Below are 25,252 nucleotides of genomic sequence, written 5' to 3'. Positions count from 1 at the left end.
CTCTTAGCTCTGCTCCTACCCAGGCTTCATGTTATCCTCTTTCCTGCTAACTCTTGCCAAGCTTTGATGCTACATCAAGTAAGAGCCAGTCCAAATTTCAAATACCTGTACAGAGGCTAGAATGAAAGATATGTGTTAGTGCTGCTCTGAGAAATCCTCTACACTGAGCAAATCTCATTTGGAGTAGTGTTCCAGGCTCCATTTCAGAAGTCTTAGAGACAAACTGCAACATGTCTGGAGGATATGAACTAGGTTGGTGAAAATGTTGATAAACATGACATATCAGAAGGAGTTGAATCAAACTGGAAAAGTCTGGAAAAGAAAAGACTTGGGATGATGATGTAGCTGTTTTTAATTCTTTATAGGGCTTCTATAAGGAAGAAGGAATATCTTCTGTGGTTTAAGAAGGAAGGACTGAGTCCAATGGCTAAAGATTACAGGGAGGCAGATTTGGGCTCATCTTGGATACCGTAATTGTCAAAATAAAGAATCAATTACCTTCCTAAGTAGTGAGTTCCCGATCACTGGAAGTGTTCAAGTAGAAGCTGGGTGAGCATCTATCAGAGATATCATAGAGATTCATACAGAGCAGAGAGTTGAACTAGATAACCAATAGGTCCCTTTCGACTAAAAAAAAATCTATTGTTTTGATCCTTTAAAAGACCTCTTCTGATGCAAAGTCTAAACCTGATGTTTGTGTACCATTTTTTGTTATGCTCTGTTAAGAAGTAGAAGAACTGGAAAAATAAATGGTTTTATAAACACATTTTTTGATTGTTATTATAAAGCCATGTTTAACATTTTAATTTGGAGATTTTTTCCCACTTCTTTGGGTAAGTTCGATATAATTGACAGCCTTCCAGGAGTAATGCACACTGTTTTCACTGTCTTCCTCTTATTACAATTATTTAAGAATAAACTGCCATATTGAAGATAACCACATTATTAAACTAGTTTTACAGAAAAATAAAGAAAACAGACAAAGCTTATTCATTCAAAAAGTGCATTGAATATATACTAGATATCTGCCGGAGACTGTGTTAATCACTAAATGATTGAGACATGATCCTTGCCCTGAAATTTGACATTAAGTTGGAATATAATATAATAGGCATTATAATAGCCATATTAACAGAGGATTATAAAAAGCACAGAGCAAGAAGTGACTAATTTCCCTGTAGTTGTTGCAAGCTGTTTTCCTGAGAAGCTTAAGTATTCTCAAGGATGAATGAGTTTTCCATCAGAGAAGGTGAGAAAGGACAAGAAGGAACAGCATGTGCAAAGGCATAGAGGCAATGAAGACTGAATACATGCTAGTGGGAGGAGAGGGGAGATGGGTAATGACCCTAAAAAAGTAAGTATGGTACAAATTATGGAAGGCTTCTGTGTGTATGCCTAGGAGTTTTATCTTGTAGTCCTCTCTAAACGCGTGTGTGCATTAGTAATATTTTGTGTCCTTTGGATTTTGTAAAGTACTACTTTGACCTTCCCACAAAGAAGAGACACAGCTGCCAAGATCTGGTGCATAGTTTATCTGAACCATCAGCTTCTGGGACTGTAGACATTAGATAGAAGGAAACCATTTAGGAATAAGAGGGCTAAGGGCTATGTGGGCACAAGAGACTGATGTCAGAGTGACAGAAAAGAGCTGAGCATAGCTTTTTCCTTTGAAAAGCTCAGCCTTTCTTAGCGCTCTCAAGTTCTCTGAAGCTAGGGTCAGACAACCTACTGTATTCCTCCTCACATTTGGTAAGGATAAAGGGCCATGTGTCATTTCCCCTTGCATTATGGGAGGTTTAATTTGAGACTGATACTTTTTCCTTCTGTTTGCTCAATAGGAATTAGCATGGCTTTGGGGACTTAACCTCAAGAAGAAACTTCCAGCGCTGGGAAATCCAGCTATAGTTCTCCTAATTCCATGTTTTGTCAACAGATTAATTGGTGACTATCTTAACAGTTGACCTACTCTTTTGCTTTAAGCTCTCCTGTGGGTTATTGAGCTACTGAATTCTTAATCTGTCAGATACAATTTTCCTCCCTCCTACTCACCAGCCCCCAGACGTTTCTGTTGTTAGAGACAATGAGTAAAAATGTTTTAAAGGACAGCATATAATAACTGTTGAATTTTCCACTTGTTTTTTATAATATTCATTTCTTTATTTTTCTTTCTCCATAATCTTTATTGATGGATATTTCAAGTGTGGTTCTCTGATAGGCAGCGTTTAATAAGCCATTGATCTCTTTATATGTATAAGCTGTTATAAACCCTGGGATACATTATACCTGAGTAGCCCTTCAAAGATGAAATATGCAGCTACCTTCACAAATAAAATACTACTTGTTGTTTTTTGTCCATTCTATCAGTGAGCGTCCATCCCTGCCTGTATTCCTTCTCCATGTTTATGTGGAATGGAGGAGTGTTAAAATGACATGCACTGTTTTCACAGTTAGAAAAAGGTATCTCTGCGGGTGGGGACTGAGGGTAAAAAGATTCTGGATGCCTGGGATGAGAGAGTCCTTCTAAATACAGCAAGGAATGTCACAGTGTAAACCAGGGTGTCACTTGGGGAAGCCTTGGGATCTTTATTGATTGAAAAGATTTCTAGTTGTGCAGATGCCTCTGTAATTTTCTCATGATATAGGTAAGCACTGGAACAAGTCCTTGAGTGTTCCTCATTCAAAAGCCCCCTGAGATTTAATTGTACCCTCTGTTTCTTAAAGAAATGGAGGTGGGGGGGGGGAAAGTAGGCTTTGAGAGTTTTCATTTTTATTTTTGGAACCATAAGGAAGTTGGACAGCCATAGCAATTTAATGAAGAAGTAAAGTCTCACATTTTTAATGACCCTTTTCAGTGAGCTGACCAGACCACTGATGTCACTGCTAATTCTAAATATTCTTCTTTTATTGTCTCGTAAATATACTCAGACCAAGTGTTCTCATTTGGAGTATAGACAATATGTTTTCCTCAGTAAATGTGAGTCTTCCCTTGGAATAGATTCTTAGTTCCGTTCCATTTTCCCATTACCCTTGGTAGAATATTATATGCAATTTATGACATCAGAAAAAAAAATACAATGTCTTTCACATCCCTTCCCAATAGTCAACTGGAGCCAATAGTCTGTGTACCTTGATTCTTTCTTTATGTTTTAAAATAGTGTGGGGAAAATAAAGCAGGAGAGGGGGTATTGGTTTCCCATTAGTGAAGCTTTAAGTCAAATGATCTGTGTGCTCAGAGTCTGAGTTAGGAATGCCAGCATGTCAATCCAAATTACCATTTCAATCCAACATAGTAAAGATTTGTTGAGCACCTAAAATCAGCCAGTCTAGAAACAGCAGCAATTTCCCTGCTCACAATCTTCTCCCTGAACTTTTTTTTCCTGTGATTTTTTTTAAGTTAGAGCACCTTAACTTTTCAGATCTCAAATTCTACATCTCAAAGTAGAATACTGCCTTCCCTCCTTTTAGTTATGAGCTTTCAGAGATGAGCTATCATATGTGAAAATGTTTTGACTGTAAATGGCATTCAAAAAATGCATGTTGGGGCTTCCCTGGTGGCGCAGTGGTTGAGAGTCCGCCTGCCGATGCAGAGGACATGGGTTTGTGCCCCGGTCTGGGAAGATCCCGAATGCCACAGAGCGGCTGGGCCCGTGAGCCATGGCCACTGAGCCTGCGTGTCCGGAGCCTGTGCTCTGCAACGGGAGAGGCCACAACAGTGAGAGGCCTGAGTACTGCAAAAAAAAAAAAAAAAAAAAAAAATGCATGTTGAATCTAAATCTGAAAGGAAAGTGTCCCTTGCCCATTCTCTCACATGTGTCCACCTCATTCCAGGAGTCCCCAGTACTAAACATGGAGAGTGTTGAGCTCCTGGGCTCAATCTGCTCTCTTCCTCCTTCAGCCCAGCCCCCTGAAGTGCAAAGAATTCTGAGGCAGTAGGCAGTTATGATGTTCATAAATTCCATTTTGAATTTGCTAATTGCACAAAGAATTGTAAAATTTAAACTAAAACTAAGCATATCTTTCTATTGTTGGTAATAAAATGTGCTGAGTGTGACTGGAGAGTGGACTCCAATGCAAGTTAAACTGACAGGCAGCCCTAGAAGCTATGTTCTTCTCACATCCACCTAGCAGCACTATGCAGTGAAACGCTCAGTACCTGAATACAGAAGATGAGGGTAAAGGTTTGGCACTTATTATTTGCACAACCCAAGTCATTTTAGCACAGAACCTTAATTTCTACAGAAAAATAGATATGAACTACTCCACAGAGTTATTGTGAGGATCACATAGAATAATATATATGAATGCACTTTGTCAACTGCATACCTGGTATTGATTAAAATCACAACTAACAATAATAATTATTTTCATGGCTTTTCGGCCAGAACCGCCATCTTCCAGTGATTTGCCAAAATGACCAACACAAAGGGAAAGAGGAGGGACACCCGCTACATGTTCTCTAGGTCTTTTAAAAAACATGGAGTTGTTCCTTTGGCCACATACATGCAAATCTACAAGAAAGGTGATATTGTAGATATCAAGGGAATGGGCACTGTTCAAAAAGGAATGCTCCACAAATGTTACCATGGCAAAACTGGGAGAGTCTACAATGTTACTCAGCATGCTGTTGGCATCATTGTAAACAAACAAGTTAAGGGCAAGATTCTTGCCAAGAGAATTAATGTGCATATCGAGCATGTTAAGCACTCTAAGAGCCGAGATAGCTTCCTGAAATGGGTGAAGGAAAATGATCAGAAAAAGAAGGAAGCCAAAGAGAAAGGTACTTGGGTTCCACTGAAGCGCCAGCCTGCACCACCCAGAGAAGCACACTTCGTGAGAACCAATGGAAAGGAGCCTGAACTGTTGGAGCCCATTCCCTATGAATTTATGGCATGATGGGTATAAAGAAAATAAAAGACCTGGACTGTAAAATAATAATATTAATAATAATAATTATTATTATTTTCATGAATCCTGCTAAGGTCATATAATTCCAATTTGTAGCTTTCTGTGTCCCCATTTTAAGCTGATTGCATGGCATTTCAAACATCACAGAGATGCTCTAAAGGCTTAACCTAGAATGCTATTGACTTCATCTTTCAACAATGAAGAGAATCTTCAGCATGGCCTAACTCAACAAACTGTCCAAAAGAATGATCTAATGGGTGCAAAGAGAGGCATGAAAATGAGATTCTATATTTCCCTGCCAGGGACATTCTCCAGATTTCCAGTAAAGTATGGAAAGTCACTGTGAAACAATTCCAAACATACTCATGTGGCTGGTTATTTTACAAAATCAATTAGAGGGAAGGTGATAGTGGAAAGAGCACTAGATTTGGAGTTAGAAGACCTGAGTTCAGATCCTGAAATCACTAAGGTCACCAGTTTCAATAATAAAAACACAGAATACCAGTCAACAATAATATATTCTATATTTAAAGTTTTATTAAGAGGGTAAATCTCATGTTAAATGTTTTTTCCACAATTTAAAAAAAAGGAATTAGGGAATTCCCGGGCAGTCCAGTGGTTAGGACTCAGCACTTTCACTGCCAAGGGCCTGGATTCAATTCCTGGTCAGGGAACCAAGATCCCTGTGTGGCTCGGCCAAAAAAAAAAAGAAGGAATTAAAAAAAAACCCACAGGACAAGAAATTAAATTTGAATTATTTCTAATTACCTATGCAAATGCACATTGAGATTAAAAAAGATATTGCAAGGGAAGGGACATATGTGTAGTAAAAATTATTTGAGTTTATCTGAAGTAAATATCTGAATTCCGTACCTCTTCCTTTATTTCCCTAATGACTTGGTTTTTCTTAATAGTTCTTATTTTGTAGAATTTGCTTATCAGGTTTTTTGCAGTTACAGTCTATGTTCCAATTACATTGTTACATAGCTTCTACAGTGTCCACATCCAAATTATTTCATTCTTTTCTGGACTGAACATACATTAATGTGAAAACATGCTCAAGATTATCATATGAGCGGGTATCCTGAACATGTACTGGAATAAAATCAACTCCAAGAACTGCTCTTCAAATTTGATTTGTTGAAGCACATAATATCATCTTTCATGGTATGAACTGCTTTTCCCTTTCTTCAGAATTACATTTCATCTCTTGATCAATGACTCTTTAAATTGTTATCCACCGACAAAAAAGAATATTGTCACCAATTCCAATTCCCCTCTTCTTCAACACTGTACATGATGATTTCACTTGTTTCCATGCTGGATAAGTATTTAGGACTATCCATGTAAAAGAATCAAATTCTTCAAGGGATGAAATCCATTGGAAAAGATAGCTATGGCAAGTGTCATAATTACTTTCCACTTCAAGTTGGAATTTTTTTTCCCATTCATAAGTAGTGTTATCCCTTTTAAGAACAGGTACTTAAAGGGAAACACTTTTCATCAATTCTTTCTTATTGAACATATTTTAAAAGTTCCTATAAACAATGGAGCACTTTAATAACACTGCTGCTCTTTTTTCAATTTGCATAATCTGACTGCCAAAGAAATATTGAAAACTGTGAACAAGAAATAAGGCTCCATTTAATGGAGTATCTAAAAAGTCAGCAAGAATTTTGGGAACGTTTTCTTTAAAAAGTATTTTAATGCATCAAGTAAACTGAGGATTCTTTAACTGTGTTTGTGAAAGAGAAGTCAGTGGGCTTTTAAATGTGAGAGAATTGGATAATACTGAATGCCAACAAAATTACAAAAATCATTTAATCATCCAGTTTGAACAGGATAAATATTGAACTATGTTTTGTTTTTTTTAACATCTTTATTGGAGTATAATTGTTTTACAATGGCATGTTAGTTTGAACTACGGTTTTTAACTAATAAAAATGTATCAGGGGGCTTCCCTGGTGGCGCAGTGGTTGAGAGTCCACCTGCCAATGCAGGGGACACAGGTTCGTGCCCCGGTCCGGGAAGATCCCACATGCCTCGGAGCAGCTGGGCCCGTGAGCCATGGCCGCTGAGCCTGCGCTTCCGGAACCTATGCTCCACAACGGGAGAGGCCACAACAGTGAGAGGCCCGTGTACTGCAAAAAAAAAAAAAAAAAAGTATCAGTATTGGCTCATTAGTTATTAAAAGTGTACCATATTAATATAATATGCTAACTATAGGGGAAACTGTGTGTAGGGGTGGGTTTATGGGAACGTGCCGGGCTACCTGGTCAAATTTTCTGTAAATCTAAAACTCTTCTAAAAAATGAAGACCAATGGGCTTCCCTGATGGCGCAGTGGTTAAGAATCCGCCTGCCAATGCAGGGGACATGGGTTTGAGTCCTGGTCTGGGAAGATCCCACATGCCGCAGAGCAACAAAGCCTGTGCGCCACAGCTACTGAGCCTGCGCACCCTAGAGCCCGTGCTGCGCAGCAAGAGAAGCCATCGCAATACGAAGCCCGCACACCACAACGAAGAGTAGCACCCCGCTCGCCGCAACTAGAGAAGGCCCACGCACAGCAACAAAGACCCAACGCAGCCAAAAATAACTAAATAAATAAATTAATTTAAAAAAATGAAGTCCATTATTTACTTATTTATTTATTTGTTTGTTATTATTTCTTTATTTTGGCTGTTCTGGGTCTTCATTGTGGCGTATGGGCTCTTCATTGCAGGCTTCTCTAGTTGTGGCACCCAGGCACTAGAGCGCATGGGCTCAGTAGTTGCGGCATGTGGGCTTCTCTCTAGTTGCGGCACAAACGTCTAGTTGCCCTGTGGCATGTGGGATCTTAATTTCCCGACCAGGGATCCAACCCGTGTTCCCTGCATGGGAAAGAGGATTCTTTTTTTTTAACTTTTGAATTTTATTTTATTTATATTTTTATACAGCAGGTTCTTATTAGTTATCAATTTTCTACACATCAGTGTATACATGTCAGTCCCAATCGCCCAATTCATCACACCACCACCGCACCTCCCTGTCGCTTTCCCCCTATGGTGTTCATATGTTTGTTCTCTACATCTGTGTCTCATTTTTTGCCCTGCAAACCGGTTCATCTGTACCATTTTTGTAGGTTACACATACATGTGTTAATATACGATATTTGTTTGTCTCTTTCTGACTTACTTCACTCTGTATGACAGTCTCTAGATCCATCCACGTCTCAACAGGTGACCCAATTTCGTTCCTTTTTATGGCTGAGTAATATTCCATTGTATATATGTACCACATCTTCTTTATTCATTCGTCTGTCGATGGGCATTTAGGTTGCTTCCGTGACCTGACTATTGTAAATAGTGCTGCAGTGAACATTGGGGTGCATGTGTCTTTTTGAATTATGGTTTTCTCTGGGTATATGCCCAGTAGTGGGACTGCTGGATCATGTGGTAATTTTATTTATAGTTTTTTAAGGAACCTCCATACTGTTCTCCATAGTGGCTGTATCAGTTTACATTCCCACCAACAGTGCAAGAGGGTTCCTTTTTTCCACACCCTCTCCAGCATTTGTTGTTTGTAGATTTTCTGATGACGCCCATTCTAACTGGTATGAGGTAGTACCTCATTGTAGTTTTGATTTGCATTTCTCTAATAATTAGTGATGTTGAGCAGCTTTTCATATGCTTCCTGGCCATCTGTATGTCTTCTTTGGAGAAATGTCTGTTTAGGTTTTCTGCCCATTTTTGGATTGGATTGTTTGTTTTTTTAATAGTGAGCTGCGTGAGCTGTTTATATATTTTGGATATTAACCCTTTGTCCGTTGATTCGTTTGAAAATATTTTCTCCCATTCTGAGGGTTGTCTCTTCATCTTGTTTATGGTTTCCTTTGCTGTGCAAAAACTTTGAAGTTTCATTAGGTCCCATTTGTTTATTTCTGTTTTTATTTCCATTACTCTAGGAAGTGGATCAAAAAAGATCTTGCTGTGATTTATGTCAGAGTGTTCTTCCTATGTTTTCCTCTAAGAGTTTTATAGTGTCCGGTCTTACATTTAGGTCTCCAATCCAGTTTGAGTTTATTTTTGTGTATGGTGTTAGGGAGTGTTCTAATTTCATTATTTTACATGTAGCTGTCCAATTTTCCCAGCACCGCTTATTGAAGAGACTGTTTTTTCTCCATTGTATATCCTTGCCTCCTTTGTCATAGATTAGTTGACCATAGGTGCGTGGGTTTACCTCTGGGCTTTCTATCTTGTTCCATTGATCTATGTTTCTGTTTTTGTGCCAGTACCATATTGTCTTGATTACTGTAGCTTTGTAGTATAGTCTGAAGTCAGGGAGTCTGATTCCTCCAGCTCCATCTTTTTTCCCTCAAGACTGCTTTATCTATTCGGGGTCTTTTGTATCTCCACACAAATTTTAAGATTTTTTGTTCTAGTTCCATAAAAAATGCCATTGGCAATTTGATAGGGATTGCACTGAATCTGTAGATTGCTTTCGGTAGTATAGTCATTTTCACAATATTGATCCTTCCAATCCAAGAACATGGTGTATCTCTCCGTCTGTTGGTATCATCTTTAATGTCTTTCATCAGTGTCTTTTAGTTTTCTGCATACAGGTCTTTTGTCTCCCTAGGTAGGTTTTATTCCTAGATATTTTATTCTTTTTGTTGCAATGGCAAATGGGAGTGTTTCCTTAATTTCTCTTTCAGATTTTCATCATTAGTGTATAGGAATGCAAGAGATTTCTGTGCATTAATTTTGTATCCTGCAACTTTACCAAATTCACTGATTAGCTCTAGTAGTTTTCTGGTGGCATCTTTAGGATCCTCTATGTATAGTATCATGTCTTCTGCAAACAGTGACAGTTTTACTTCTTCTTTTCCAATTTGTATTCCTTTTATTTCTTTTTCTTCTCTGATTGCCATGGCTAGGACTTCCAAAACTATTTTGAATAATAGTGATGAGAGTGGACATCCTTGTATTGTTCCTGATCTTAGAGGAAATGCTTTCAGTTTTTCACCATTGAGAATGATGTTTGCTGTGGGTTTGTCATATATGGCCTTTATTATGTTGAGGTAGGTTCCCTCTATGCCCACTATCTGGAGAGCTTTTATCATAAATGGGTGTTGAATTTTGTCAAAAGCGTTTTCTGCATCTATTGAGAAGATAATATGGTTTTTATTTTTCAATTTGTTAATATGCTGTATCACAATTGATTGATTTTCATACATTGAAGAATCCTTGCATACCTGGGATAAATCCCACTTGATCATGGTGTATGATCCTTTACATGTGTTGTTGGATTCTCTTTGCTAGTATTTTGTTGAGGATTTTTGCATCTATATTCATCAGTGATATTGGTCTGTAATTTTCTTTTTTTGTAGTATCCTTGTCTGGTTTTGGTATCAGTGTGATGGTGGCCTCATAGAATGAGTTTGGGAGTGTTCCTTCCTCTGCAATTTTTTGGAAGAGTTTGAGAAGGATGGGTGTTAGCTCTTCTCTAAATGTTTGATAGAATTCACCTGTGAAGCCATCTGGTTCTGGACTTTGGTTTGTTGGAAGATTTTTAATCACAGTTTCAATTTCATTACTTGTGATTGGTCTGTTGATATTTTCTATTTCTTACTGGTTCAGTCTTGGAAGGTTATAGCTTTCTAAGAATTTGTCCATTTCTTCCAGGTTGTCCATTTTATTGGCATAGAGTTGTTTGTAGTAGTCTCTTAGGATGCTTTGTATTTCTGTGGTGTCCGTTGTAACTTCTCCTTTTTCATTTCTAATTTTATTGATTTGAGTCCTCTCCCCGTTTTTCTTGATGAGTCTGGTTAATGGTTTATCAATTTTGTTTATCTTCTCAAAGAACCAGCTTTTAGTTTTATTGATCTTTGCTATTGTTTTCTTTGTTTCTATTTCATTTATTTCTGCTCTGATCTTTATGATTACTTTCCTCCTACTAAATTTGGTTTTGTTTGTTCTTCTTTCTCTAGTTCCTTCAGGTGTAAGGTTAGATTGTTTATTTGAGATTTTTCTTGTTTCTTGAGGTAGGCTGGTATAGCTATAAACTTCCCTCTTAAAACTGCTTTTGTTGCACCCCATAGGTCTTGGACCATCGTGTTTTCATTGTCATTTGTCTTTAGGTATTTTTTGAATTCCTCTTTGATTTCTTCAGTGATCTCTTGGTTATTTAGTAACATATTGTTTAGCCTCCATGTGTTCGTGTTTCTTACGTTTTTCTCCTTATAATTGATTTCTAATCTCATAGCGTTGTGGTCAGACAAGATGCTTGATATGATTTCAGTTTTCTTTAATTTACTGAGGCTTTTATTTGTGACCCAAGATGTGATTTATCCTGGAGAATGTTCCATGTGCACTTGAGAAGAAAGTGTAATCTGCTGTTTTTGGATAGAATGTCCTACAAATATCAATTAAATCTATCTGGTCTATTGTGTCATTTAAAGCTTGAGTTTCCTTATTTATTTTCATTTTGCATGATCTGTCCGTTGGTGTAAGTGAGGTGTTAAAGTCCCCCACTATTACTGTGTTACTGTCAATTTGCTCTTTTAGAGCTGTTAGCAGTTGCCTTATGTATTGTGGTGCTCCTATGTTGGGTGCATATATATTTATAATTGTTATATCTTCTTCTTGGATTGATCCCTTGATCATTATGTAGTGTCCTTCCTTGTCTCTTGTAATATTCTTTATTTTAAAGTCTATTTTATCTGATATGAGTATTGCTAATCCAGCTTTCTTTTGATTTCCATTGGCATGGAATATCTTTTTCCGTCCCCTCACTTTCAGTCTGTATGTGTCCCTAGGTCTAAAGTGGGTCTCTTGTAGACAGCATATATATGGGTCTTGTTTTTGTATCCATTCAGCGAGCATGTATCTTTTGGTTGGAGCATTTAATCCATTCACGTTTAAGGTAATTATCAACATGTATGTTCCTATGACCATTTTCTTAATTGCTTTGGGTTTGTTTTTGTAAGTCCTTTTCTTCTCTTGTGTTTCCCAGTTAGAGAAGTTCCTTTAGCATTTGTTGTAGAGCTGGTTTGGTGGTGCTGAATTCTCTTAGCTTTTGCTTGTCTGTAAAGCTTTTGATTCCTCCATCAAACCTGAATGAGATCTTTGCTGGGTAGAGTAATGTTGGTTGCAGGTTATTCCCTTTTATCACTTTAAGTATATCATGCCACTCCCTTCTGGCTTGTAGAGTTTCTGCTGAGAAATCAGCTGTTAACTTTATGGGAGTTCCCTTGTATGTTATTTGTCATTTTTTCCTTGCTGCTTTCAATCATTTTTCTTTGTCTTTAATTTTTGCCAATTTGATTACTATGTGTCTCAGCGTGTTTCTCCTTGGGTTTATCCTGTATGGGACTCTCTGTGCTTCCTGGACTTGGGTGGCTATTTCCTTTCCCATGTTAGGGAAGTTTTTGACTATAATCTCTTCAAATATTTTCTCAGGTCCTTTCTCTCTCTCTTCTCCTTCTGGGACCCCTATAACGCAAATGTTGTTGTGTTTAATGTTGTCCCAGAGGTCTCTTAGGCTGTCTTCATTTCTTTTCATTCTTTCTTCTTTATTCTCTTCTGAAGCAGTGAATTCCACCATTCTGTCCTCCAGGTCACTTATCCATTCTTCTGCCTCAGTTATTCTGCTATTGATTCCTTCCAATGTCATTTTCATTTCAGTTATTGTATCGTTCATCTCTGTTTGTTTGTTCTTTAATTCGTCTAGGTCTTTGTTAAACATTTCTTGCATCTTCTCGATCTTTGCCTCCATTCTTTTTCCGAGGTCCTGGATCATCTTCACTATCATTATTCTGATTTCTTTTTCTGGAAGGTTGCCTATCTCCACTTCATTTAGTTGCTTTTCTGGGGTTTTATCTTGTTCCTTCATCTGGTACATAGCCCTCTGCCTTTTCATCTTGTCTATCTTTCTATGAACGTGGTTTTTGTTCCACAGGCTTCAGGATTGTAGTTTTTCTTGTTTCTCAGAAGGTGGATTCTTAACCACTGGACCACCAGGGAAGTCCCTGAATTCCATTAATTTTTAAAATGTTCATGGAGGTAGCGCAGGCCAAGATAAATAAATGAGTGGTAATTTAAGCAAAAAAAAAAAAGTTTAGGAATTAAATTGAGAATTAGAGTGGTGACAATACAGCAAAATTCAGTCAGATAAGATTATTTTGATCATCTATTATCACTTTCCACAGCACTTCATATTATACATTGTCTTATTTGGTTCTCACAGTATCTTTGAGGTAAACATTATTGCTATCTTTTAAGTGAGAAGTTGAAGCTTGAACTTATGAAGTTACCTGTTCAAGTTTACTCAGCTAGTGAGGGAACAAGGTCTGAATTTAAATCTATGTCTCTTATATCCATGGCTTTTCCCGCAATGTCAGATTACAGAGAATAAAGGTGAGTAGAATGGAAGAAAGGAATTCAATCCAGAACATATCTGCTAAGGTGCTGGAAGGGATGGTATTATAGAGAAGGTCAGGCATGAACCTTGACCTTGACAAATGTTTTTGCTGGGGGGAGACAGACAAATATGATTTACAATAATACCAGGACCACTGGAGTGGGAAGGAGAGACAGATGTAGGTGTTTAATGTGCACACAACCTCATTCCTGCTAGTGGTAAAAAGTTTCAAGGTCAGACTCCTACACTTAAATGCAGTCTCTGCAGATTTGAAGATTACTTCTTTTTACCTGAGGGAACACTGAAGGATAGGCATCTTGTTTTCTTTTCAGGTGTAAATAAGATGACACTGACAAGTGATAAAGCTGACAATCTTTTTTCTAGTATAAAGATTTCTGCCTATAGTTTTCAACTGTAAGTGCTTTCCTTGCCACTAAATAATTTAGCTGGCAGTTTGATTTTAAGCTTGGATTCAGCGAAATACTTATATCTTTCATTAGTTAGAGTTCAATAATATAATAATAGTTACACTTATAGAGCCCTTACTATATGCCGGGAACTATTCTAAGTGCTTTATAAACATTATATCTTTAATCTTTACAACAGTCATAAAATGGGACTATTTTGACAACTATTTTACAACTGAGGAATCTGAAACATAAATAGGTATAAAACTTGTCTGGGGTTATCAAACTATAGTGGCAGAGACATGATTTGGACACAGGAGTATGACTTATAATAATTATGCTATATTTGAAACCCAGCAGGACTCTGTGGGACCCTCCTGGGTACAAATACTTTCTGTGTCTCCCATTTCTTGTTTGTAGGAAATAGGCTTCATTCAGCCTCCCTGACCTTCCCTGAGTTCCAAAGGGCAGATTCAAACAGTTGCTAATCCGGGAAGGGAGGGAATGCAGAAACAAAGGAGGAGCAGTCAAGAAATAATAGTTTGGTGATAAAGCAGGGTCCTGGTTCCCCCTCAAGAGATATACATAACAATATCTTTGCCATATTCTGCAGGAACTAAGGCCCCCACCCAGGTGGAGGATGGTAACTTCAAGCTGAGCACAAGATTCCTGGAACAGCACTCTGTTACCTCAGTACCAACCAATCAGAAGAAAGTCTGCATACAGTGGAAGATATCAGAGACTCTGATCCCCTCCCCTGCAATTAATTTCCCCTTTTTCCCTTTAAAAACTTTCATGGTCAAGCAGAATCTTTGGAGTTGGTTCTTGAACACGAGTCCTCCTTCTCCTCTGTTTGCTGGCCATCTGAATACAGCAACCTTTCCTTTCCAACCAACACTTGCTCTCTCTCTTTTTTTTAAATGTTATTTCCAGTGTACTTTTTTTTTTTATTTATTCATTTATTTTTGGCTGCATTGGGTCTTTGTTGCTGAGCATGGGCTTTCTCTAGTTGCGGCGGCGAGCGGGGGCTACTCTTCATTGCGGTGCTCAGGCTTCTCATTGCAGTGGCTTCTCTTGTTGCAGAGCACGGGGTTTAGGTATGTGGGCTTCAGTAGTTGTGGCACGTGGACTCAGTAGTTGTGGCTCGCGGGCCCTAGAGCGCAGGCTCAGTAGTTGTGGCGCACGGGCTTAGTTGCTCCCCGACATGTGGGATCTTCCTGCACCAGGGCTTGAACCCATGTACCCTGCATTGGCAGGCAGATTCTTAACCACTGTGCCACCAGGGAATTTCCACTAAGTGAGATTTCTTCCTGGAATGCACAGATGGCTTAACATGCAAAAATCAATTAATGTGCTGTATAACATTAACAGAATGAAGGTGGGAAAACCGCATGATCATCTCAATTGGTGCAGAAAAAGCATTTGACAGAATTCAACACCCTTTCATGATAAAAACACTCAACAAACTAGGAATATAAGGAAATTACCTCAACATAATAAAGGTTACATATGAAAAATTCACAGTTTACATCATACCCAAGATGAAAGACAGAAAACCTTTTCTCTTAGAATAGGAACAAAATAAAGATGCTGGCTTTTGCCACTTTTATTCAACATAGTACTGGAAGTCCTAGCCAGAGCACTTAGGCAAGAAAAAGAGATAAAAGGCATCCAAATTGGAAAGGAAGAAGTAAAATTATCTCTGTTCACAGACAACATGTACATAGAAAATCCTAAAGATTCCAACACACACACACACACACACACACAACCTGTTAGAGCTAAGTTTCAGGATAGCAAATCAACAACACCAGTTGCATTTATTTACACTAATAAAGAACATCCTCCCCCATTAAGAAGACAATTCCAGGGCTTCCCTGGTGGCGCAGTGGTTGGGAGTCTGCCTGCCGATTCAGGGGACACGGGTTTGTGCCCCGGTCCGGGAAGATCCCACATGCCATGGAGCGGCTGGGCCCAAGAGCCATGGCCGCTGAGCCTGCGCGTCCGGAGCCTGTGCTCCGCAATGGGAGAGGCCACAACAGTGAGAGGCCCGCATACCACAAAAAAAAAAAAAAAAGACAATTCCATTTATAATAGCATAAAAAGAATAAAATACTTAAGAATAAACATAACCACGGAGGTGAGAGACTTATATACTTGTATAGTGATAACTACAAAACATTGCTGAAAGAAATTAAAGACACCAAGAAATAGAAAGACAGCTCAAGCTCATGGATTAGAAGACTTAATTTTTATTTTTATTTTTTTTTGGCCATTCCGTGTGGCTTGCGGGATCTTAGTTCTCCAATCAGGGATCAAACCCGGGCCCTTGGCAGTGGAAGTACAGAGTCCTAACCACTGGACCGCCAGGGAATTCCCAAGAAGACTTCATATTCCTAAGCTATCAATACTACCCAAAGCAATCTACAGATTCAGTGCAATCCCCATAAAAATCTCAGTCGTGTTTTTTTGTAGAGATAGAAAAATCCGTCTAAAATTCATATGGAATCTCAAGGGACCCTGGAGTAGGTAAAACAATCTTGAAAAAGAAGAACAAAATTGAAAACAACATTTCATAATTTAAAAACTTACTACAGATCTATGGTAATCAACATAGTGTGTTACTGGCATAATGACAGATATGAAGACCGATAGAATAGAATAGAACAGAGCCCAGAAACAAACCCTTGCGTACATGGTTGAATGATTTTCAACAAGGGTGCCAAGATAATCAATAGGAAAAGGACAGTCTTTTCCACCTTACACCATATAAAAAAATTAACTCAAAGGACTTCCCTGGCGGTCCAGTGGTTAAGACCCTGCCCTTCCACTGCATTGGGTGTGGGTTCGATCCCTGGTGGGGGAACTAAGATCCCACATACTTCACAGAGCAGCCAAAAAAAAGAAAAATTAACTCAAAATGGATGGAAGACTTAGATGTAAGACCTAAAAGTATAAATCTCTTAGAAGAGAACATAGGCCAAAAGCTGCACAACATTGGATTTTGCAGTGATTTCTTGGATATGACACCAAAGGCACAGGCAACAAAATAAAAAACAGACAAATTGGACTTCACAAAAATTTAAAAATTTTGTGCATCAAAGGACAACAGAGTGAAAAGTCAACCTGTGGAATGGGAGGAAATATTTGCAAATCATATATGTGATAAGAGATTGATATCTAGATTAGAAAAAGAACTCCAACAACAACAAAAGAACCTGATTTTAAAATGGGCAAAGGACTTGAATAAGGAGTATTTATTACTTCTCCAAAGAAGACATACAATTGGCCAATAAGCACATGAGAAGATGATCTACATCAATAGTCATTAGGGAAATTCAAACCAAAACCACAATGACATACCACTTCACACCAATCATTATAGCTATTTAAAACCAAAATCAAAACCAAACGCAAAATAGAAAGTAATAAGTGTTGGTGAGGATGTGGAGAGATTGGAACCCTTATGCACTGTTAGTGAAATGTAAAATGGTGCAGCTGCTGTGGAAAAAGCATGGTGGTTCCTCAAAAAATTAAACATAAACTTACCATATGATCCAGAAATTCTACTTCTAGGTATACACCCAAAGAAATGAAAGCAGAGACCAGAACAGATATGCGTACACTCATATTCATGGCAGTGTTATTCACAACAGCCAAAAGGTGGAAACAACCCAAATGTCCATCAATAGATGAATGGATAAGCAAAATGTGGCATATGCATAGTATGGAATATTATCCAACCTTAAAAAAGAATGAAATTCTGACACATGATACAACATGGATAAACCCTGAAGACATTATGCTAAGTGAAATAAGCCAGACACAAAAGGACACATGTTGTATGATTCCAGTTATATGAGGTACCTAGCATAGTCAAAATCATAGAAATGGAAAGTAGAATAGTGGTTGCCAGAGGCTCAGAGGGTGGGGTGGGTGAGGAGCTGTTAGCAGATACAGAATTTTAGCCTGGGAGGATGAAGTTCTGGAGAAGGGTAGTGGTCATGGTTGTAGAACAATGTGAATGTACTTAACACCAGTGAACTGCACACATACAATGGTTAAAATGGTAAGTTTTATGTTATGTATATTTTTCCACAATAAAAAATAAAACCAAAAAATTAGTTCAAGTCACTCAGTTAAAGGGATTTCTAAATTTAATTTAAACTTTCTAAATTAACCCCTTCCCCTTTTTCCTCTCCAAGATGGTATCCAGGGGCATAGTTGGAGGGGTCTGGCCTACTTGATCCTGTGACACTGGTGAGTAAAATGTCCTGTACCTAAGTTGGTCCACGCACGTGCACAACCTGCCATCTATTCAGATACAGTTGGTTCATTCCCGACCTTTGGCATGAAATTTTGGTCTTCTTACTCACTTAGTTTCCAGTGACTTCTCCTTCCTGGTTTAGTTTCTCTTGTCTCTAGGTATTACAGTTTCCACTCCCAGATTCTGTCACAATCTCCAACCAGGCCTTGGCCTGTCCTGTCCACTGTTCATGACTTTGCTGCTACATCATCTTACTTTGCTATTGTGAGCCCATGTCAGAACCACTGGTCCTCAACTCAGAGTACCCACCACAGGGGAACCCAGGGAACATGAGAGAGCAAATTGAAAGCTCTCTCTACCTGAGAAGGCCACTCAACTCACTTAGCTATGCTGCACCTTCCCTTCTTTTATGGAGCCACAGGATAGTGATTTCCTTCCAAAGTCTCAAATGGGGATCAGTGCAAGAACTCTTCTGCTCTTGGAATTTATTTTAAATTATCCAATGCCACTCTGTCTCAGAGCAAATCCTGAAGAGGTGAAGAGAATCCATGACTATAACTTCTTACCTCTCCTCTCCTCTCCTCTCTTGTCCTCTCCTCTTCTTAGTCTTCCTTGCTCTTCCAACAAGTCTCCCTTCCACCCCCATTTTGACCACAAGTGGTGGGATTTTATTTTAATTTACCTATGACATACTCTCCTACCACCAGGCAGCACATCTCCTGTGCTAATCATAGTAAGTGGGGAGATTATCTTGAAGGAAGGAACTTTACGGAAGGAACACTGTGATCTGATTCAGATCTAACTTTTGATACTTTAAATACAAGCTAAAGGAATTTAGAAAATTCTTTCACAAAACCTGGCTTTCTTGTTGTAATATCCTATTTTAAACATTAAATGTGCTGGATATTACTTATTTCTTTATCTTTGTAGTCCTTCTGCAACAAATTCCAACCTCTCTCAAGGAGATGATGCTTAGGTTCTATTAGACAAAACATCATACTTTCAAAAATGCAAAAAAAGAGGTACATAAATATGTTTTCAAATAATATTACCCCTCTTACATTTGTGTCGTTGCTTCAAAGTATCTCTACAGCAACTCTACCACCCAGGTCATTGTAAATACCTTGCATCTGGATAATGGCACTAAACTAACCTCCAGAAAATCCATTCTCCACACAGTAGCCAGAACAGTCACTTAAAAACAGAAACAGATCACATCATACACCTACCTAAATCCAAACTCCTAACCATGGCCAAAGAGGCCGGACATGAAGTGACCTCTGTCTAACTCACCTCTTTTCACTCTCCCCCTCTTCTACTAAAAAAATATCCTACAGTAGAATTTCCTCAGAATCCCACTACTCAACAGATAATGTGAACAATTTCAAATCCCTAATGAGAAGTCTGCTTCTCACCCCTGTGCAATTTTACATGAGCCAAGTCTCTCTTCTGAGGCTCTGGTTTTTCCTTGACCATTTGACAAATACCTGCCCATCTCTAAGATCCAGACCAATTATAACCTCATCTGTGATGCCTGCATGAACACTGACCAGTGAGATATTCCTGAGGCACTTTGTACTCATCTCTACCAAAGCACTGAAAATGGCAGCCAAGGCTGGAACCCAAGTCCAGCTATTTCTATTACTCTCACTGTCTCTCACATTAACTTCTTTTTTTTTTTTTTTTTTTTTGCTGTACGCGGGCCTCTCACTGCTGTGGCCTCTCCCGTTGCGGAGCACAGGCTCCGGACACACAGGCTCCGCGGCCATGGCTCGCGGGCCCAGCCGCTGCGCGGCATGTGGGATCTTCCGGGATAGGGGCACGAACCCGTGTCCCCTGCATCGGCAGGCGGACTCTCAACCACTGCGCCACCAGGGAAGCCATTTTTTCTTTTTTAAAAGATTTTTCTGGTTTACATCACCGAAGCAGTTTTTTTTTAAATGTATTTATTTGTTTTATTTTATTTATTTTTGGCTGCATTGGGTTTTTGTTGCTGTGTGGGCGTTTTCTCTAGTTGCGCTGAGAGGGGGCTACTCTTCATTGCAGTGTTCAGGCCTCTCATTGCGCAGAGCATGGGCTTCAAGCATGCGGGCTTCAGTAGTTGTGGCGCAAGGGCTTAGTTGCTCCACGGCATGTGGGATTTTCCCAGACCAGGGCTTGAACCCATGTCCCCTGCATTGGCAGGTGGAGTCTTAACCACTGCACCACCAGGGAAGCCCTCTCACATTAACTTCTAAGCTGTGACACTTGCAGACTGACCAAAGAATCTCAAAACAGGGCTAACAAAGACCTGGAGATTGTCTTTTCAGGAAAACAAAAGCTGTGTGATAGTGGTTTTGAGTACTGTCATCATTTCTTTTCATATTTGAATTTTTTTGTTTGCCATGAACCCCCTCAATCAGTCTTAAATTATCTGAGATTAAAGAGAGAGATCAAGTGCTCGTGTGCTTGGGAGCTATGGGGTATAAACAGCAGTGAGCAATTTTATGTGTCTCTGAGCCAGATACTATGTAGATTTCTCTTGGCTCCTCCATGGCAAATTCTGTTCACCTTCCAGTTGCCCTCAGTCCCCCATTAAGCTCCAAGCCATTAATTTCTAGGGCCAATGGAAAGCCTTCCAAGTCTCTTCCACTTTAACCTCCTGTTTTACATATACATACACAGTCAATTTTGCACTGTTAACTGTAGGGCTCACATATTACACAGCACTGCAGAAACCTCCCTTACTAGGTTTTAAAGTAAAATTGCAATTTCTTCAAAGATATCTTTTCCACAAAATCTCTTCTATACTGCTTCATAGTCTAAAAGTGGGTGAAAAAGTTCAAGAGTCATGGAATGGGTTTTCTCTCATTTCCTTTGTAAATTCTGTTTCATATACACTTTGATGTCTGATATCTCTGTACTTAGCACCATGGTGCAAACTGAGGCCAGGGGAGCTGTTTCTAACACTGTTATACTATATGTATTAGTAATCCAATACTGCATTACAAATTGTCTGCAAACTTGGTGGCTTAAAACAATAATAATTATTTGTGATTTCTACTCTTTCTGTGGTCAGGAATTCAGCAGTGGCTTGGCTGGTCAGTTTTGTGATAGGTCTTTCATGAAGTTGCAGTCAAGATATTGTCTGGGGCTAAAGTCATCTCTCTAAATTTGAAATACTGATTTTTTTTTTGCGGTACGCGGGCCTCTCACTGCTGTGGCCTCTTGCGTTGCAGAGCACAGGCTCTGGACGCGCAGGCTCAGCGGCCATGGCTCACGGTCCAGCCGCTCGGCGGCATGTGGGATCTTCCCAGACTGGGGCACGAACCCGTGTCCCCTGCATCGGCAGGCGGACTCTCAACCACTGCGCCACCAGGGAAGCCCTAGTTTAAGTTTTAATCTTCCAATGACTCTGAAATGTTTTTATTAGTCCCGAGTGTTCACCCAAATTCTGATTGTATATCTCCACTTGTTAACTGGATCCTATGACTTGCACTAACCTCCAACTCCATGTGTCCAAACTGAAAATATCAATGTCATGCTTTAACTGGCTTCTTGAAAAAGTCATTAACAAATATTTATTGGGAGCCTACTATATTTCAGGCTTGGATTAGGTGTGGCATAAAATAAAGTGAGAATAAACAGTATCTGACCTTGGGGAACTCACAATTTAGGGAAGAGAACCAGAAGCCAATGAAAGGCTGATATACAAATGGACAATGGACAGGCCATATATAAAAGCAGGACCTTGGCCCACAACCTGCAGCAACATACTCAGGAAACCAGCCCCTCATCAAAATAAACAACACAGGAAGCCAGTCTGCTATAAATCAGACTTGCAGAAAGCCAGGCTGCTATCTCTGGTAACAGCCCAGGAAGCTAAACAATAATTTCTGTAACAATTGGCCCCTAATGGCAAAGACTTGATTGATAACAGTTTCTCTAATTTTGTCCCTGCTTCCAGCTGAGGACCAACCAGAGGAAGCCAAATATGTACCCTGAACCAACCACATAGGATGCTCTACTTTTAAGTAGTCCACCTACAGCTTCACCATGCCAACGGCCTCTAATCAGGGCATATCTGAAACTTCCCCTTTTTCCACTATAAAGCTTTACCCCTCCTCTGCCTGCCTTTGAGTTTATAACAAAATGCAAGTGACAGTGGCTGGCTCCCTTGCTGTAGCAAGCTTAGAATAAATAGACTTGGCTTTTTTCATTTGGTTGGTCTTTGATTTTTTTTTTTTTTCTTTTTTTGCGGTACGCGGGCCTCTCACCGTTGTGGCCCCTCCCGCCGCGGAGCACAGGCTCCGGATGCGCAGGCCCAGCGGCCATAGCTCAGGCGCCCAGCCACTCCGCGGCACGCGGGATCCTCCTAGACCGGGGCACGAACCCGCGTCCCCTGCATCGGCAGGCGGACTCTTAACCACTGCGCCACCAGGGAAGCCCGGTCTTTGATTTTTTCCACATCAACATCCACATAACTGTATGGGATAAATGTCTTAATGGTAGCCATGGAAACACAAACTGCTGTCGGATCCCAGGGTAGGGGTGCAGAGGTTGTAAAGAAAATTTTCTCAGAGGAGGTAGCCTTCTAGCTGGGTCTTGAAAGTAAGGAATTACATTATTACTTAAAAGTTTTACAGGTATATCTTGTCTCTACAACTAGATCAAAGAGAAGAGAACCTGGAAGAAACATAGTTTCAGACTTAAAAGGGCCATTAGAGATGATTTAAACACCTTCATGGTTACTAACTGCTGCAGACTGAAGGTTTGTGTCCTCGGAAAATTCTTATGTTGAAACCTAATCCTCAATGTGGTGGTATTTGGAGGTGGGGTCTTTGGGAGGTGATTAGGTCATGAGGTGAGCCCTCATGAGTGAGATTATTACCCTTATAAAAGAGACCCCAGAGAGCTCCCTCACCCTTTTCCTACATGTGAAGACACAGAGAGAACAGCTGTCTATGAGTCCAGAAGGCTGGTTCACTGGGAACTGAATCTGCTGGCACCTTGATCTTGGGCTTCCCAGCTTCCAGAACAGATATAAATTTTTGTTATAAAGCCATCCAGTCTATGGCAGTTTGTTATAGCCACCTGGACAGACTGAGACACTAACAAAGAGTCTGGGGCTCTGAGAGGGGAAATAACTTGCTGCAAAATCTTTTCGTGTTCCTTGTGGTACCTGTCATAGACTTAATGATTCTAAATCTCTCCAAACTGAGAATATGAAGTGATTTCTTTAATATTCAAATTATGAGGGCTTTGTTCTCTCATCCCACTTGACTGAAGAAAGTTTAGTCATTCCCTGGACTCTTTTCCCAACTTGTTTTAACATCAGAGAAGCTTACATGTCCCACAAATCCAATCTGGTGGGGTATGCTACCTAATTAAGCTGCTGGCCTCAGAATATTGGTTTTCTATCCATAAGCATGGCCACTCGTTTCCTGCCAATGAAATGCTGCAATTTGGGGATTATCATCCATGGTCAAGCACATGCTACCATTACCCTTCTGGTATGGGCAGTGAGAGAAGGAAATAAATTCTTCCTTTAATTGATAATGGATAGCAAGTAGAACAGAGAAAATAATGTACACCTGTTGCTGAATGTGGTTGCTCAGAGTCTTCAGACCCATCCTGTCAAGGTCACGGAAGGATGTCTGGCTGCTGGTCCATCACCTTCTGGTTGGTGCCATCTTCTGTCTCACAAAAGAGAATTGCCTCAACATCTCGTCTGACGTGAAGTTGAAGTTCCAGCTATGATGAAGCAGGTTTCAGGTCTATCACTCTAGTCCTCATTTTCTGTTCCAGAACCAATGTCTTTCTAGGCTGACAGGACGAGTGGGAGTGGAAATATCCACTTCAGCCATGAGAAACCCCTTCTACTATCCACAGGAGGGTTACAGTGCAGAATGGCTCACAGAAATGAAATCTCAGATCAAAATATTTCAACATCAGCACAATTGGGTTATTCCTTCAAATTATCTGTAGATAATAACCAACAGTCCAGTATAGCTCAGTCTAGTTCCTTTCTTCCTATTCTTTTCTCCAGCTCCAGTAAAGTTTGGGATCTCATATTTTGGTACATTTTTCAGATTTCCAGATCTCTTGGAGTAAAAACACACTCTCATGTTTCCATAAGAACAAACAATAAATCTGTTTAAATTCAATCAAAGAAAGAACAATTTTTCCCAAGTAAGCACAAATTCTGCAGAGTAGTACTGCTAAAACACATCAAATTTATGTAATCAAACAGAAAACTGAGCTGCTTCATCTAAAACATCTACTTTTGTGTTGTTTTCATTTTCTTGAAAAACAGTGGAGGGACTTCCCTGGTGGTCTAGTGGTTAAGAATCTGCCTTCCAATGCAGGGGACGTGGATTTGATCCCTGGTCGGGGAACTAAGATCCCACATGCCATGGGGCAACTAAGCCCACATGCCACAACTAAAGAGCCTGCGTACTGCAACTACTGAGCCTGCATGCTCTGGAGCCCACATGCCACAACTAGAGAGAAGCCCATGCGTCGCAACTAGAGAAGCCACCACGCCGTAATGAAAGATCCCACGTGCCGCAATGAAGATCCTGCGTGCCGCAATGAAGATCCCACATGCTGCAACTAAGACCTGACACAGCCAAATAAATTTTAAAATATATTAAAAAAAAAAACAATGGATGGGTATTTGGGATATATATATGTGTGTATGGAATACATATATACACACATATATGTTCTGTATTGTATAAAACAGAACCTTTCAAGTGGTTTTGGTCAAATCAAGTAAGGTCTTTCTTAAAGGCAAAACAAGTCTTCATCTTTTATTAAAAGAAAAAAACTTGCTTAAAACTTGAAAATTATACATATCTCACGTCCATCCATAAAGCATTTTAAAAATCTTAGGGCTTGGGCTTCCCTGGTGGCGCAGTGGTTGAGAGTCCGTCTGCCGATGCAGGGGACACAGGTTCGTGCTCCGGTTCGGGAAGGTCCCACATGCCGCGGAGCGGCTGGGCCCGTGAGCCATGGCCGCTGAGCCTGTGCGTCCGGAGCCTGTGCTCTGCAATGGGAGAGGCCACAACAGTGAGAGGCCCGCGTACTGCAAAAAAAAAAAAAAAAATCTTAGGGCTTAAAATATTTTTGAATAAAGGAATGAATGGATGAATTGAATTGAATAACTCAAATGTTTATCGAGCACCTATTATATGTAAGCACTGAACCAGGTAATGAGTACACTGCTGGAAAATAAAACAGTGACCCTTGCCCTCCTGGGATTTCAGCCTAGTGGAAAACACAGGAAATAA

The 25,252-nt window shown here is 39.7% G+C and overlaps 1 protein-coding gene across 1 annotated transcript; it reads left to right on the top strand.

The window, feature by feature from the left end:
* Positions 1-4,393: 4,393 nt before the first annotated feature.
* On the top strand, positions 4,394-4,893 carry LOC308620654 (large ribosomal subunit protein eL21-like; the record flags this gene model as incomplete). The annotated part of the gene is made up of 1 exon (XM_081240480.1): positions 4,394-4,893. Exon 1 carries the CDS (start codon positions 4,411-4,413, stop codon positions 4,891-4,893), a length of 483 nt encoding a protein of 160 aa, XP_081096606.1. The 5' UTR covers positions 4,394-4,410.
* Between the last annotated feature and the right edge of the window lie 20,359 nt (positions 4,894-25,252).

This window comes from Mesoplodon bidens, assembly GCF_964165515.1.
Source record: "Mesoplodon bidens genome assembly, chromosome: 7".
In the NCBI taxonomy this organism is placed as follows: domain Eukaryota; kingdom Metazoa; phylum Chordata; class Mammalia; order Artiodactyla; family Ziphiidae; genus Mesoplodon; species Mesoplodon bidens.
The sequence above is the reverse complement of the archived record's forward strand: the minus strand, read 5'-3'. Positions and strand labels throughout refer to the sequence as shown.